This window comes from Lupinus angustifolius, chromosome LG02, assembly GCF_001865875.1.
Source record: "Lupinus angustifolius cultivar Tanjil chromosome LG02, LupAngTanjil_v1.0, whole genome shotgun sequence".
In the NCBI taxonomy this organism is placed as follows: domain Eukaryota; kingdom Viridiplantae; phylum Streptophyta; class Magnoliopsida; order Fabales; family Fabaceae; genus Lupinus; species Lupinus angustifolius.
In genome coordinates, this window is record NC_032010.1 from 23,608,929 (window position 1) to 23,625,273 (window position 16,345).

The 16,345-nt window shown below is 29.9% G+C and overlaps 3 protein-coding genes across 8 annotated transcripts; 1 reads left to right on the top strand and 2 right to left on the bottom strand.

Moving 5' to 3' along the window:
• LOC109341548 lies at positions 2,078–3,065 on the top strand. 2 transcript variants are annotated; one of them, XM_019579492.1, is made up of 3 exons: positions 2,078–2,196; positions 2,321–2,447; positions 2,805–3,065. In XM_019579492.1, exons 1-3 carry the CDS (start codon positions 2,087–2,089, stop codon positions 3,015–3,017), a joined length of 450 nt encoding a protein of 149 aa, XP_019435037.1. In that variant the 5' UTR covers positions 2,078–2,086; the 3' UTR covers positions 3,018–3,065. The 2 variants fall into 2 exon arrangements, with proteins under 2 accessions (XP_019435037.1, XP_019435038.1); XM_019579493.1 differs by having other exon boundaries at positions 2,363–2,447.
• On the bottom strand, positions 4,366–8,854 carry LOC109341506 (transmembrane protein 56-B-like). 5 transcript variants are annotated; one of them, XM_019579465.1, is made up of 10 exons: positions 8,629–8,854; positions 7,972–8,025; positions 7,225–7,426; positions 7,026–7,114; positions 6,800–6,938; positions 5,533–5,607; positions 5,212–5,333; positions 5,061–5,136; positions 4,850–4,909; positions 4,366–4,665 (listed from the first exon to the last, which is right to left on the bottom strand). In XM_019579465.1, the coding sequence occupies exons 3-10, from the start codon at positions 7,357–7,359 to the stop codon at positions 4,537–4,539; spliced, it is 825 nt and encodes a 274-aa protein (XP_019435010.1). In that variant the 5' UTR covers positions 7,360–7,426; positions 7,972–8,025; positions 8,629–8,854; the 3' UTR covers positions 4,366–4,536. The 5 variants fall into 5 exon arrangements, with proteins under 5 accessions (XP_019435010.1, XP_019435002.1, XP_019434988.1 ...); XM_019579457.1 differs by having other exon boundaries at positions 8,624–8,853; XM_019579443.1 differs by lacking the exon at positions 7,972–8,025 and having other exon boundaries at positions 7,225–7,427; positions 8,629–8,853.
• Positions 12,393–14,910, bottom strand: LOC109341562 (shikimate O-hydroxycinnamoyltransferase-like). The gene is made up of 3 exons (XM_019579503.1): positions 14,411–14,910; positions 13,324–13,944; positions 12,393–12,818 (listed from the first exon to the last, which is right to left on the bottom strand). The coding sequence occupies exons 1-3, from the start codon at positions 14,819–14,821 to the stop codon at positions 12,417–12,419; spliced, it is 1,434 nt and encodes a 477-aa protein (XP_019435048.1). The 5' UTR covers positions 14,822–14,910; the 3' UTR covers positions 12,393–12,416.

The window sequence follows — 16,345 nt, forward strand, 5'->3', positions numbered from 1 at the left end:
ATCTTCTTCATTTGACTCATGTTGCTGCGAGGTAGCACAATAAAATTATTCTATTTCTTAAAAAGATGCATGCATGATATTGTGCATGCATGGTACATAATTTGAGCATTATTAGCTTTGCTCCTTTTTGTTTTAATGACAATATTGAATCTATAAACTCAATGCACATTTTTCTTCTTTTCAAGAGTGGTAGCTACAAATTTGATAAAAGCAACAAATCATTTGATATCTTAAACTAATAATAATAAAACTCATGTTTGTCAAAAATTTATGTGTGGGAAATTGTTCATGATCAACTTTTAGAATATATATTACGACAGGAACATTGGTTTTAATACCAAAGTGTGGAACCAAGTGATCTCAAATAATTGAAAATTGTACCTGGTTTAGATCATAATCAGTTTCTTCACTGGTTTGTGAAAACCCTTTACTATTCTCTAACAGATGAAGTTCTTGCTTAACAATCCTGCTTTCATATTTTGAAACTCTTAGAGTAGTTCTTGTTGATCTGAGGGGTTTAGAAAGAAAAAAATCAATTAATAAAACGTGATAAAATGATTTATTAGTAAAGTGACAATATTTAAATATGGTATATTTATCAATTAAATCATATACTTTCATTGTTTGCTTACCTTTTGGGTGAACAAATTGAACACAATTCTTGATCATTAACATTTGTATTTCCTTCCAGCAACTGATACATTGGTAAGTGGGTGCCATTTTCTTGCATATTTCTATACATCTAGCAAAACCCAGATAAATGCATATTAAAAATTAATTCTAATTAAATTTTAATCATAAATATATTTGTCTTTAGATATAATGTGTTATACTTGTTTTCATTCAATTTTTTCTAGTATATATATATAGAACTGCACATTTGGCTGCTCATATTGTTATACAATGAAACCAGATTCTTCCCACGATAGAGATCACATGTCCCATTTGGTGTACCAAGTCAATGGAAAAATTTCACTCATTTAAAAAGAAAAATTATAAAAACAGAAATTAATATTTTAATATTATTTCATGAACTTTGATTGGTAGGGGGATATGAGGAAATGTAATATATGATTAACTATAATAATAGAGGACCTTTATTAAAAAACTATAATATATTAGACGATTTTGATTTTTCTTTTGTAAGAAATGTTGTTTTTGTTTTCAGCAATAAATAATTGAAGTAACCTCCAAGACCTAAATGTATTACATGAATGATTAAGAGAAAGATGTAAGTTATATCATTCTGACTTAGTGGCAGAATAAATTAATCTTAAGACTTGTAGGGAACAATATATCATATTAATTAGGAAATATGTTCAAATTAACCTTGGCATAATCATTTAGAAACCCCAAGCACGGTTTTTCTTAGAAACTGAAGCAAACAAATTGATATATATATATATATATATATATATATATATATATATTATCATCAATTTGTTTGCTTCAGTTTCTAAGAAAAACCGTGCTTGGGGTTTCTAAATGATTATGCCAAGGTTAATTTGAACATATTTCCTAATTAATATGATATATTGTTCCCTACAAGTCTTAAGATTAATTTATTCTGCCACTAAGTCAGAATGATATAACTTACATCTTTCTCTTAATCATTCATGTAATACATTTAGGTCTTGGAGGTTACTTCAATTATTTATTGCTGAAAACAAAAACAACATTTCTTACAAAAGAAAAATCAAAATCGTCTAATATATTATAGTTTTTTAATAAAGGTCCTCTATTATTATAGTTAATCATATATTACATTTCCTCATATCCCCCTACCAATCAAAGTTCATGAAATAATATTAAAATATTAATTTCTGTTTTTATAATTTTTCTTTTTAAATGAGTGAAATTTTTCCATTGACTTGGTACACCAAATGGGACATGTGATCTCTATCGTGGGAAGAATCTGGTTTCATTGTATAACAATATGAGCAGCCAAATGTGCAGTTCTATATATATATACTAGAAAAAATTGAATGAAAACAAGTATAACACATTATATCTAAAGACAAATATATTTATGATTAAAATTTAATTAGAATTAATTTTTAATATGCATTTATCTGGGTTTTGCTAGATGTATAGAAATATGCAAGAAAATGGCACCCACTTACCAATGTATCAGTTGCTGGAAGGAAATACAAATGTTAATGATCAAGAATTGTGTTCAATTTGTTCACCCAAAAGGTAAGCAAACAATGAAAGTATATGATTTAATTGATAAATATACCATATTTAAATATTGTCACTTTACTAATAAATCATTTTATCACGTTTTATTAATTGATTTTTTTCTTTCTAAACCCCTCAGATCAACAAGAACTACTCTAAGAGTTTCAAAATATGAAAGCAGGATTGTTAAGCAAGAACTTCATCTGTTAGAGAATAGTAAAGGGTTTTCACAAACCAGTGAAGAAACTGATTATGATCTAAACCAGGTACAATTTTCAATTATTTGAGATCACTTGGTTCCACACTTTGGTATTAAAACCAATGTTCCTGTCGTAATATATATTCTAAAAGTTGATCATGAACAATTTCCCACACATAAATTTTTGACAAACATGAGTTTTATTATTATTAGTTTAAGATATCAAATGATTTGTTGCTTTTATCAAATTTGTAGCTACCACTCTTGAAAAGAAGAAAAATGTGCATTGAGTTTATAGATTCAATATTGTCATTAAAACAAAAAGGAGCAAAGCTAATAATGCTCAAATTATGTACCATGCATGCACAATATCATGCATGCATCTTTTTAAGAAATAGAATAATTTTATTGTGCTACCTTGCAGGAACCTGAGTCAAATGAAGAAGATTGTAGAATGATTAAATTTCATAAATTTTCACTCTCTTTTAGAACTCCTCAAATTTCGATTACGCATGGGGAGAGTGGTCAAGAGATAATGCATTTTTCATCATCTGCACCAGATCATAATCATTCACTTGATTCTAGTTTTTTATCATCTTCAGCAAAGAATTATTTAAACTTAGACCTAACTATTTGAGTATGTACATTTTTAAATTATTAAATTGCACTCAAAAGTTTATAGTTAACTTTTGATAGGTGATTAATTATTGTATATTATTCATCCCAACTAAAGTCATTATGTTGTCATTAGTTATTGGAGATTTTTTCCATAAGAATAAGTGATATTTTTATCCATATATTTATTTAGATATTATATCTAAAGATATAATAAATTGGGTACGTCACACACTCCACAAAAGAGTATTTGAAACTAGAAAATGAGCATTGAGGTGATTCCAAGAATGAAGCAATATTAAATCCATTAACTCATCTAGATGAAACTGAGAATTTTTTAAGATAATTTTGTTCCAAACATATGAGAAAGTCATCCATAGTTGTTGATGTTTTTTCTCCATCCATAACATATTAACATGCAAATAGAAGTTGGTCTTAATATCATTAGAGATAATTGAGTTAAGACCAAACCTGAAGTAAAGATATGCCATACACAATAGGATTTAGAACATGTAAAAAACAAATGATTTGTTGATTCAGCCACAACTCTACAAAGTACACAATATGATTGATTCATCTTGATCTCCTAGTATTCCTCTTCGATTCACTTTTGTTGGAACACCATCCAATAAAATTCTTCATGCAAAACACCTCAACTTTAATGGGATATTACTTGCCCACATTCTTCTAAAGAAACCATGTCACAATTATAAACCTTCTTTTGGAGCACCTAATATCTGCTACGAACCGAGTATAGGCCTCCCTTCTCATGAATCCACACCTACCTATCAGTAGAGTTTTATTCAAGTCTTGCACCTTCAAGAATTTTTAAGAGTTTTGTTACTTCCTCTTGTTCCCAAAGGAACATGCGCCTTCTCCATTTGAGATTCAAGAGCCATTCACCATTTATCCAATGTCACATGAAACAATCTAGTAAATCAATTTTGAAGAATATCCCCTACTCACCAGTCCGTCCAAAACTTAGTAGAATTAACATAACATATCTTTCTTCGAATACCTTGTTTTGATAAACAAATGTTAATATGTTGACCGTGAATAAGACTCGAATCTTCAAACCCCCTTCCATTCTTTAAACTCTCAACCTTAATCACCTTATGGCTTCCATAGGCCTATCTACTTCATCATCGGCCATATATGCTCTTTCATGTCGTGTTTGATAAAATAATGCAAAATATTAATTTTACCCTTCACAATCAAAATAACATAAAGAAGTGTCAAATGAAAAAGGATGAATGAGGATTGGAAATAATAATAATAAAAATATTGCATTTCTTCTGCTTAATGTATAGAATGAAATAAATTGCATTTATAAATACAAAATTAGACTAAGGCAATAAATGTACATGAAATGGAACATAAACTAGCAGAATTAACATATATTTATACAATATAGTTCAGATCCCAAAAGGTATCCAAACATGTTGAGTTGTTTCAGTTCTATTACATCTTTCAGTGCACAGAGAATACAAAGGCAAATATCAACACTATAGTCTATACTTCATTTTCCTCATGCAAAATAATCACTGCCTCTTCGCCAAAGTCTTCCTCAACCCTTTGATAATCTTTGAAAACCAAACCAAGTTCATAATTGATAGCACTACAGGCACAACAATAACTAGTATTTGCCCAAAGGTGTGCATTTGCTGAACCTGTTGAATAATCAAACAAAATTTTGTGATCCTTCTACAAAACTATAGCATTTATCACTAACATGATTCGACTTCACATTTCCCAAGAGACGGTAATCCTAACAAATATTTTATCGCGAGTGGAGGAATTATTGATCGCCGAATCATGCATGCATGATCAATATAAAAAACATGTAATCATTACCTGATCGAAGTGCAAGTAAACATGGTAAAACATGTAAACGAACAAAAGTATTCTGGCAACCTGCATGCAAAGATAGGACATTTCAGTGAGGTTGGGGAAAGAATTGGAATTCTATATGCTCAAAATGATATCAGATTCACAATGATTATGCAAGTAACATGATAAATAAGACTGGCATAAATATATTTCAAACTGTGGCGACTTTACATACCAGCCAAGCGATGAATATCACAACCCCGTTGATGAGATAAGCTTTGGACCTTTTCATTCCAGCTACGTCAAGATACCTTCACAAACACGATATGCACATGAACAAAAAAACTACATCACATATTAAAGATCAAATGCAAGTGCAAGATTACCATCTCAAATTAATCCCTGGAGTTGTTGTCTCAGAGATCAGGACCATGTATGTGTATAGCTGCCCTTCCCCACTTAACATTGAATAAGCTACTGCTACTACAGAAAACAGATGGTGAATCACCTGAAACCATGTTTAATATATAGTCATGTTAAATTCTGACCCAACAAAAATAGGAAGAAAAAGGACGGAAACCAAAGTCTGGCCATAATCATCTCCACCCGAGTTCCTATCAAGTGAAATATCTTAAAATTGAATAAAAGAATTCAGCTAAACAAGACAGGTTGATAAGCTATACAAGTGAAAAGTTATATGTCCTTACATACTCATATCCACCAAGAGAAGGAAAAAACCAAAATATCATTCCAATGTCAGCAATGAAGTAACCAACAGAAACCTGTCACAATAAAATTCAAACGTAAAAATACGGACTTCTTCACTAGATAAAAATAGAAACAAAAAAAGTCTTAAAGATCATAATATGATAAATTATTATCTTTATCATATTAAAGATCGTAAAAAGTCTTAATTCTTATGGATTACAAAAAAAGTCTTAAATTATTATCTGTATCCTCATATTGATTACATTTTCAGTAGCTCTCCATAAGAATTAATTCCGTAGATTTAAGTATCGCTATTAGATTACAAAGTCATGCATATGATAAAGATAATAATTTCTTTTACAAAGCGACACCGCCAAAGCCCGTATCCTGATATAAATTGCACTTTCAGTAGTTCTCCAAAACAAATTAATTCCAAAGATATAAGCACCATTATTTGACAGTAAAATCATGCATAAGATAAAGATAATAATTCCTTCTACAAAGCAATATCAGTCTAAATCATTCAATCCAAGCTACTAAACAGATTGCAATACTTAGCAAGCATACGGGTATGACAAGCCCTTGCTTCATGATTTTAAAGTTCAACTGGTTAGTAATGTGGGAGAAGATACATATGGGATTACCCTATTTTTCTTTAACTCTTGAGCAAAGCTATGACCTAAAAGAGAAATTTTGAAAATCAAACACCATGCTACATGCAACTGAAGGAAAAAGTATTTTATCACCATTCATCAGTATCCCCACAAATTAAGTCTTTTGTGTTTGAGTACTTGATAATTATAAACACTCTAAAATCTTAAATCTCCATGCTGGATTCCATCATCACTTGATTCACTACAAAAGGCTACCCTCTACTGCATTCATGTTACACCATCTCCTTGCTTATCATTTGTACTAACTACTAACTCATTAAGGGTTAACTTAATATATTATTTTACTTTTACGCTGGCACCCTAAACTGTCCACTACTCTGTCTCATGGCAAGGCATGAACATCCTTCTAATTTAGTTTATAGAATGTCTAGTGATACACAATCAATTTACAATGTATCTATCATAAAAATGTCAAGAAATGAAAAACCCACCTCATTCTATAGGTTAGGTGAACTTGGATCTACTGACTTCCAAGGGAACACAATTATAAGTGATTATTGTTTATCAATTATCATAACGGCAACTTCTAGAGATAAATCACAAAGAGTATAAGAAAAGGCAAACAAATTGAAAAAGTCCAGATCATTCCTACCCCCAGAACAAAAGTAGACATTGAGGTGCTTCGATCTGTAATGAGTTCAGCCACCTCGTTGTCAGAATATAAATCCGAGCAAAATACCAAGTACAAAGACATAGCTGTTATGAAAATAGCATGAATGGTTGAGATAGCACTGCACATAGAATAGAAGAATTCGTAAACAAACAATATCTTAAGAAACAAAATAACAGAAATCTACTTAATGAAAACATTCAATCACCGGTTATTCCACTCAATGCGTTGGATTCTAGTGAGGCTAGAATAGGTCTTAAAGTAAACAGTGCTAAAAAGCTGAGTAAGATCATAAACCTGAAACAATGGACATTTACAGATAAATATAAGATAAAAAATAAACTTTAAAATCGCTTAAGAAATCTAGTTTAGAAAATAGTATGACAACATAACATAATACAACATACCATCTTGCAAGCAAATATGCCACCAATAATGGAAGTATATGGAATTAAAGGGTCTGCTAACAAATACTCCTTCACAAACAAATTAGCCTGGTTCTGGTAAGATTTGAATTTCATAATTTCTTTAGAGTCCAACATTGCAACACTATCCCTAAGATTTGAAGTCTCTTGAAGATTGTATGTGCTTCCACCTTCTCCAAGTCACCTACTATATGAACAAATACAGGTTTGAAGACAAGATCTTAAAAATTAAAAGCCAAAGATGAAGCCCTAAATTGGTTAGTCTTCAAAAGTCATTCCTGAGTTAAGAATACAAAAACAACTATCACAAAAATCACAGAAATAAGGGAAAGAGATTTGGCAAATAAAGTATATGCCTATTGTGTGCTAAAGAGGCAAAAGGCACCTTAATTAATAACAATTTTATTTGGGACAGAGCAAGAGTAAACATAGAGGGAAAGAAGAAATACAAGGAATATGAAGGTTAAGGTATCCTTGCATGAAAGGACACAGAAGACCAACAAAGTGTGTTAATTTTCCCACATTGAAAGCAATCTTAATATAAATAATCAACCCTAAAACGATAAGAATCTCCCACGGAAAATCCAAGTACTCTGCACCAATCAAAGATACCAAGAAATCTATTGACATACAAAACACATTGCTATAACTCCTTTTCCTCCTCACTCTAGCCAAAACCTATGAAATTAATCAACAAGATAAAAAATGCTTCAAGACATGTGTAAATACCCAAGTTTCACCCAAAATTCCGAAAAGCCTATTCCAATTTCCAAATGTAGCTAGCTGCCCAGCAATATAAAAAACAAGTATCAATCTCATTGGGGGAGGGTTTAAGAAATGAAGTGATAAGGAGGTTCGACTCTCATCCACGACAAATACTAACATTCTAGCATTTGCAATTGGTAAGTTAATCAGTATTACATTTACTACTCTGAATCAGTATTCAGTATCTGGTAAAGTTAATGCAAAACCTATAGTTTCAAGATTGAAAGAAAAAAATAGTGATTATAAATTCGTAACATACACAATAAATAATAAAAAAATCTACAAAATTGGGGAAAATCAATTGTGAATTGAAGTAAACCAAATGCAATTGATCGGATTTTGGTAACAGAGGTTCTAATTTCCACATCAAACCATCAACCTAACCCCATAGTTCAGATAATCTCTTAATCAAATGGATTTGTGTCCTTAAGCACCAACTTATGCACTACACCACATAGAATCATCTGGGTAATTTCAACGAAAACAAAAATTTCTCCTTTATTTTTTTTAATTAAACTTCAAAATAAAAAAATCTTCAAAAAGCAATTGAAAAATAAATAAATAAATGAAACCCTTTCTTTTCTTTATGAATTCAGAGTATGAAGGAATAAAATACCTTACCGAATCACAGTGATTTGGCGAGTTACTGAAACAAAAACAGGGGATGAATTGAGATAACGTAGTGTATCGTTGAGTAAAGGGATAGTGGTGTTTGAAAAAAGTAAAAGATGAAATCTTGAATCTGAAAACCCTAACCAACAATTAGATTTGGATATGAGGAAGATGAAGAAGATTAGATATAATAATAGAGAAGCAATGGAAGAAATGTTGTTAGCACCTGTTTATTTTTTCCTTTTTCTCCTCATACTAATATTAAACCCTTCTACTGTTTTTATTTATTTATTTTACTTTTAATGTCTTTTTAGAAAAATGATAATAATCAATATTATTCGGTCTAATCAACAAGATATTGATTTATTAGTATAAAATTGTATTAAATCTTTAGAATGATTTGATTCTTGAGAGTTATATTAAAAATAATAGTCACGCATTTTGAATGGGATTAATTCCTTATATAAAATGGTGAAAAAATATTCTGGTAGTAAGAAAAAAAAAGTACTCACTATGTACAATCATTTTCATTCTCACTTTCATTATCATGTGTCCTATTGTTCCATTCTTTTATTTACTATGATAATAATATATTAGTTAAAAGGTGCTACTGATTTTACACACAGAATGACTTATATGCCCCTTGATGTAAAATTGAAGCACATAGAGTTTGCAATCATTGTTGATGCACAAAACCTTTGTGTTTATGAAATGTAGGTTGTACAACATTATATTATGGGACTGGTTTTGTATACTATAAGATATAAGATGAGGAACAGTGTTTGTTACCTGGACAAGTCTAGGATAGGAATGAGAGAAAATCATGATGTTGATGTTTATCTTGTTTCAAAGTACATTGACTCTTAAAAAAGATATAAATAAATTATTGATAATATAATGATAATGTATAAAATTTTATATTGGGCAATATATAGATCATTTATTGTTGTGGTATAAAAAATGTTTAGCAAATAATGAAAGCATAAATTATATATATATATATATATAGAAGGTAAGAAGAGAATGAAGAAGTGACGGTTGTTCAAAATGAAATATGCGTGACTGCAACTAATTAAAGTAGTGTTTTGATGTCATATGGGTGCAAAGGTTTTAGGCAGAATAGGACAAGGATCAATTAGGATCTTCTATGCCAAAAAATTTCTATCACTTTATACTAACCTAATAATAATGTTTTGCCAAATATTTAAATATATTAGTATGATAATTAATAAAAAATTAAACGAAACATATTATTAATTATTATACAAAATTTTATTGGATTGATATAGAGATATAGAAAATTTTCGGTATAGATAATTTTAGTTCAGAGAATCTTTAAGTGATGACAATAGTGAATAGGTTGTTGAGGAGAAAGGGTAAAGTGGGGTTGCATGGAGTTTATTGATGCTCAAGTAATGGCATCTTCTTCATTATCTCGTGAACCAAAAAGCTAATATTATTCTTCTTTGTTAAGCCCACACAACCATAAGAACAAACCACCCTCATTTATTTGCTTTTTTGCCCAAAGTTTGCATTGTTATAATGAGGAAAAGTGTTAATTCAAGGACACTCAATTGAGTTTTATAAATTTGAGTTGGGTAAAATTGACATTATTGAAAAGAGAAGTGTTTTTAATGAAAAGTCACTTTTTATGGGCATTTAATATTTTTTCTTTTAATTATAATTTAAAAAATATATATAGCCAGAATATGCCTTCTCACTCAGTAAGGACCAATACTAAGCATCCCCATCTAAATAGACTCCACTGAGTCTAGGAACAAGAATCTAATACCTCAAAACATATCTCACATTAACAATATTAAAGTAAAACCAGAAAAAAAAATATTTAATTGAGTTTAAAATTTGTGTATTGACTATGTAAAGTTTGTTATATTGTTAGCACACCATCCATTATTGATTTATATTACTTTTGTTTAATAGTCAATAATAATTAATAAATTAATTATAGATAATTTGTTGATAATGTAAAAAATACTTACATTATCGATGTATACATATTAAATCCTATTTAAAAATTTTAATACACATAACATAACATGTTTTGAATTGTACTACACATTGTTTATGACTTGTTCAACCTAGCCTATAATTAGTCCATGGGGCCATGTATAAATTCTATGTAATTATTACATATACCTCAACGAAGTACTTTTTATCTGTTCAAACAATATTCCAAAATCTATATATTATTACATGAATCATTCTTGACCAACTCTTTCAAAATCTAGGAATAACATTACTGGACTCTCACAAAGCAATATCTTCTGAAGACCAAACCACGTACACCCCAGCCCCCAGGTACATGAAAAGGGTGTACATATGAAGTCTCGTACTTAGTGTCATTTCATGTGTTATCATTGTGATTAATTGAAAAAATTTATTTAAGTTGAAATTTAATTTTTAAGTAATTTTATGACGAATCACAAAGTCATAATACATGAAGGGATATTAAGTATGAGACAACAAATGTACACCCTAAAAAAGACCATGGCACACATTACCTAAACATGAGTATAAATGACTCTCCTAAAACATTTTATTTTTTAAAATTTTCTTTTTATTTATATTACAATATCTTATTAGTTTAATACAAGGAATGAGACAATATTTAGAATAGGTAATTTAAAAATATGAGTTCAGTTGTGATGATCCTATAAGTGGGGATGATCATAGAATATAAATACAACTTGGAGCAAATTGAATAAGAGACATAACATGTGTGGTTCCACATCCAATTTAAGACATTTTATGGTATAAGTTGGAAAAACAAGGTAAATTTCTATCATATTTTATCAATGTGTCTTATATATACAGAAGCAGAAATCATAAGAATAATTCAAACTAAAAGGCTGAAACCACCAAAGATTAACTGAAGCACAACTAGGGATACTATCTTTGATTTTGCTTTAAACATCTTTGCAAAGCACTTGCATGGTAAAGACAAAATATATCTTTAAAGGATCAAATCCTAATTCCATAGCCAACAAAAGTTGAATGCTTTAGAGTTGACACAACATTGATAGTAACTTTACCATCTTATTATAAAAAGAACATGTACACATATATAATATAATGAAGTTGGTTCTCTACTGTTTGGAACTGAATGAATGAAGATCACCTATCATAATATTTAGTGTATCATTATGTCCTAATACAATTAAAAAGTGTTAATTAATTAAGAAAAAAATTATAAAAATAGAAAATAATTTGTTTTTTTATTATTTAGTGAAATATAGTTAACTTAGTATACGGAGAAATTTTGTGGGACATGACATCTTTATTCAATAGATTTGGGGTGGATAAATAAGAACTAAAATGGTATAGTTAATTTGTCTTTTAATAAATGGTTATATATCTCGTAATTTTAAAAACCCTCTTGAATTCTAAAATCTCTCTTATTATTAAATAAGAAATCATACATCTACTTTCCTTGAAATCTACTATGTAGGAGTTTCTAGTACTATTTTATAACCTCTATTCCCATAAATTAAATCACCAGCTAACAATCTTTTCTCATAAAAACACCATTCTGTTAATTTTAAATTATTAAAAAATTTCTCAAGAATAAATATTAGTTAAAAGAAATTAACATGTAACACATTTTTATGGTAATACTAATGATATTCCTCAACTTTTAGGTAATGAACGAATCTCTTTTGGATTATGTAGTTGTCTCTCATCTCAACAAATATCGCTCACAGGAATATAACGTATTAATATTCATAAATTACAACACATGAACAAGTCACTCATCAACCAAACCAGTGAGAAATTGATTAATTAACAAGTTGGTTGACTTTATTTGAGAGACAATCCCAAGAGAAGGGCCTAAAAACATGAGAAGCTTGGGACTCTATTAGGTCCAAGTGACCCTTGAGAAAGTGCATGTAAACTATCCAGTCTCCATTCCCATCAGGACTAGGCATTGGCATGACATAGCCAGCATTTCCACCCCATGGAAAATGGTATGATCCAAACACAGGTTTTCCCCACCCAAAGTCAACCTTTGACACTGGAAACCTTTGTCCAGAAGAAACAACAAATGAAGCTCCTTCTTCTTCAGTGCTGCTTCCACAATAAATCTTAGCCAACCCTTGCATAGGTCGGTGTGCTTCTACCCAATCAATGAGCCCTAAGAAATGCTCTTCTGTCACTGCTTCCTCCAAAAATTCGTGAACCTATGTAGGAAATCATAGCATCAACTAAAAATGATTATGAGAATATTAGCACTTCTATTATCTATTCACACCCTTTCTTATGCAATGAAAATTTAATAAAATTGAAGAAAATAAATGAGAATTGTTCTCTTCTGTACTAGACCTTCCTATATAGAGATAATAAAAATAATTCGAGCAGCCCTAAAATAATAACAAAAAAATTGAACCTCTAAATTATTTTTGGTGTCACATGCTAGAATTACATTATTGGATTCTTTTGTTCAGGAGATAATACCCACCTAAAAATAATATATCATAAGAACATGTCTCATGATGAGAGTAAATGATTTAAAAAATAGAGTGTAGAAAGTTGCAGATCCGAATCTCAACCTTGATTTGATGATTTGGGTAAAAGATTGGAGTGAATTATGATGAGGGTTCAAGTTTCACCCACAATGAATATTAACATACTAACATTTTGCCGATAAAAAAATAGAGTCAAAGGAAGAGGATGTAATATATTTACCTGGTCAGCCACCCAGCTAAGTGGCTTGTTAACTAGCTCCATTATGGATTTCCCACCATATGGAATAGAAAGTACGTTGCCAAAATAAGAACTCATCATTGCCTCTTTCTCTTTATCACCATTACTGAGTCTCTTCCTTCCATCAACCACAACACCCATCTTAACAACAACCCTTTTTTCATCACCATCAAAACTAGTCTCACAAGAAGAAGAAACACCATTTGCAACCATTTTCCATAAGAATGCTGAGAAAGACTCAAGCTTAGACCGTTTCACATTGTTTGAGCTAGCTAGTATCTGCATGCGGTTAAGTTGTTCAACTTTGACGTGGTAGATGCGGCTAATGAGTGGTTCCGATATGTTTTCCGGTTGTTGTTGCGGCGGAGGAGGGTGGTCAGAGATGAGGACATAAATGTCATTTAGAGAAGGGTGAATGGAAGGTGGTCGTCGTGGGCAAAGAATAGAGCGACGAAAACAAGGTCGTGGTAAAGTTGTGGGCTTGGTGGGTTGGGCTGATATGTCGGCCCATGATACGAGGAACATGTTTGTTGAGTAAGCATCTGCTATGCGATGATCAAACGTACATGCTACTACTAATCCACCACATTTCAATGTAGTTGCCTGCATGAGTGAACTTGTAAATATTGACAAAAACTCCTTCATTTATTAATACAGATTTGTTGTCTCAAATTTTGTTTCATAACAATGATAATAAAATAAAACAACAATAATAATGAATTTTAATTTTTTTAATCAATATAACATATTTTAGGTATGAGATAAAATTTTGGACAACAAATCAATATCTATCATTCTTTTATGTTATTTCAACTTAAGGAACCTCTCCTAGAGATTCGAGTGATTGTTTTTCCTTATGTTTTTTTATGATAAAAATGTGTTTTTATGATAAATAAAATGATAAAAATGTTATTACATATTATATTTTGTGTGTTATTGTGTGACATCTACCTCATTACTCGGATGTGTTGAAGGTATTTGGTTCAGAAATATATGCAATCATTTCTTCTCCTCTAAACATATATAATTTGAGAAAGTTGTGTTCGATAAAGTTATTTATTTCAAGTACCTGAACAACAAGCACACCTTGCTTTTTGGTTGGGACAAGCTTCCCTTCAATGGTTTCATCAGGGTTATACAAGTTGAGACACTGTAACTCAACATCAGCATAAGCTTCAACAAAATCAACACCACGGTTGTTACAAAGAAGTTCAGGCTCATCCATAGAGTTGGTCACAACTTCACCAGCAAGGGCATAGTATGAAACCAAAGCCTGAGCTAGGGAATGTTTCAATGACCCTATTATTGATGTTGAAGTTGACAAAGGATTCTTGTAGCAAAAGAAGACACAAACATCCAAAGGTGGAAGAAGAAGATCAAGGTTAGACATTTGTAGCCAATGCTCTTGCATTGGAAGCAATGCAGCCACTACTTCCTTCTTTGTTATATTCACTGTAAATTCTCCTTTTCTTGCTACCATTTTTGGTATTTTATTATATCCAAGGTTGTGGTTACCTTGGTTGGACTAATTATATTGATGAACTAGCTTTATGGTAGTTTTTGTATATATAGGCAGTGGCAAATTGAAGGACATGCATGTATATACATGATAGAGTGGTTAGTGAGGAGATTTTTAATTAGATTTTATTTCAACTTCTGCTTTATTATTTTATAAGTGTAAATATTTACTATTATTATTAAAAAGTTTATACATGATCATTACATAATTTACTATTTATTTTTATTACCATATCATTCATTATTTGTTTTGAAAATTCAATGATAATAAAATATGAATGATAAATAATATAGTTATAGGGTATAAAAGTAATAAATTGTTGTTGCATATAGTTTTCTCTTGCTTTATATAATAATATTATAGAAACTCATTGAGGTAGGTAAGAAGCTAACTTGTGTTTTATCTCTTCAATAATTTATTCTTATGATATCACAACCGGATGGATATAATAATAATAGTAGTATTATCATTTCTATTATCAGATAACCCAGTAATATATTGTTCTAATCTTTATTAATAGACTCATAAAGTGCACTCATGTATTATTTTTAATTAATGTCATTATTGTTTTATGACATTCAATGAATAAGAATTATACTCATACTCTTTAGTTTAGTGTGACTATGAACCACATTATTATTATCAGAATTTCGTTATTAAATAATATATGAATATATTTAAACATTTAGATTTGTCCGGACCCAACTCATAAAAAAATAATTAAAAAATCTCATAAACTCCCCTCTCAAATTTCCAATTTTTCATGCTAACCATTTTACAAAGATAACGTATGACTAGACTCTTTTTGGTCAAAATAGCACACTGGGGTGTAGATGGAATATTGAATATTTTTTTCACAAATAATTTTTTTATGGGTATCCCTTCAAACAATAGTTATTATTAGGGTCTCAACTTTCAACTTTTCACAAATACCATTATTTATTATTACTATAAGAAATTTGACATTTATTGATGCCAAAAAAAAAAACATTAATAAAGGTTAAAATATTGTAGATATAACTTCAAAAATTTATACCTACAAACATTTAAATCCATCATTTTTAACTTACTGTGCCTATGGTTTTGTTTTTGTCTTCATCTACACCTATGGTTTTGTTTCCATATATATAAGTTTATTGTTGTTTTATCTTCCATCACCCTTACATGTTCTTATAAAACATACACTACCCATACATATTTTATTAAAACATCATTGTGTATTTTAAATCTATTTTAGTATCTTCTTCTACAATTATAAGCTAACTATAAATAAATAAATTTTGAAAAATCAAAATAAAACTCAATTTTATTGAGAATTAGTAAGATTAGCCATTATTTTAAATACAAATATCAAGAAATCGGGACACTTATTTTAGTAAAAGTCCATTCATATTAAGATAGTAGATTTAGGTGTATGGACCCACTTAATGAGTTTATTTTTTTTAATGTTTATGTAAATTATATTGTGTTGTTTTAGAGAAGAAG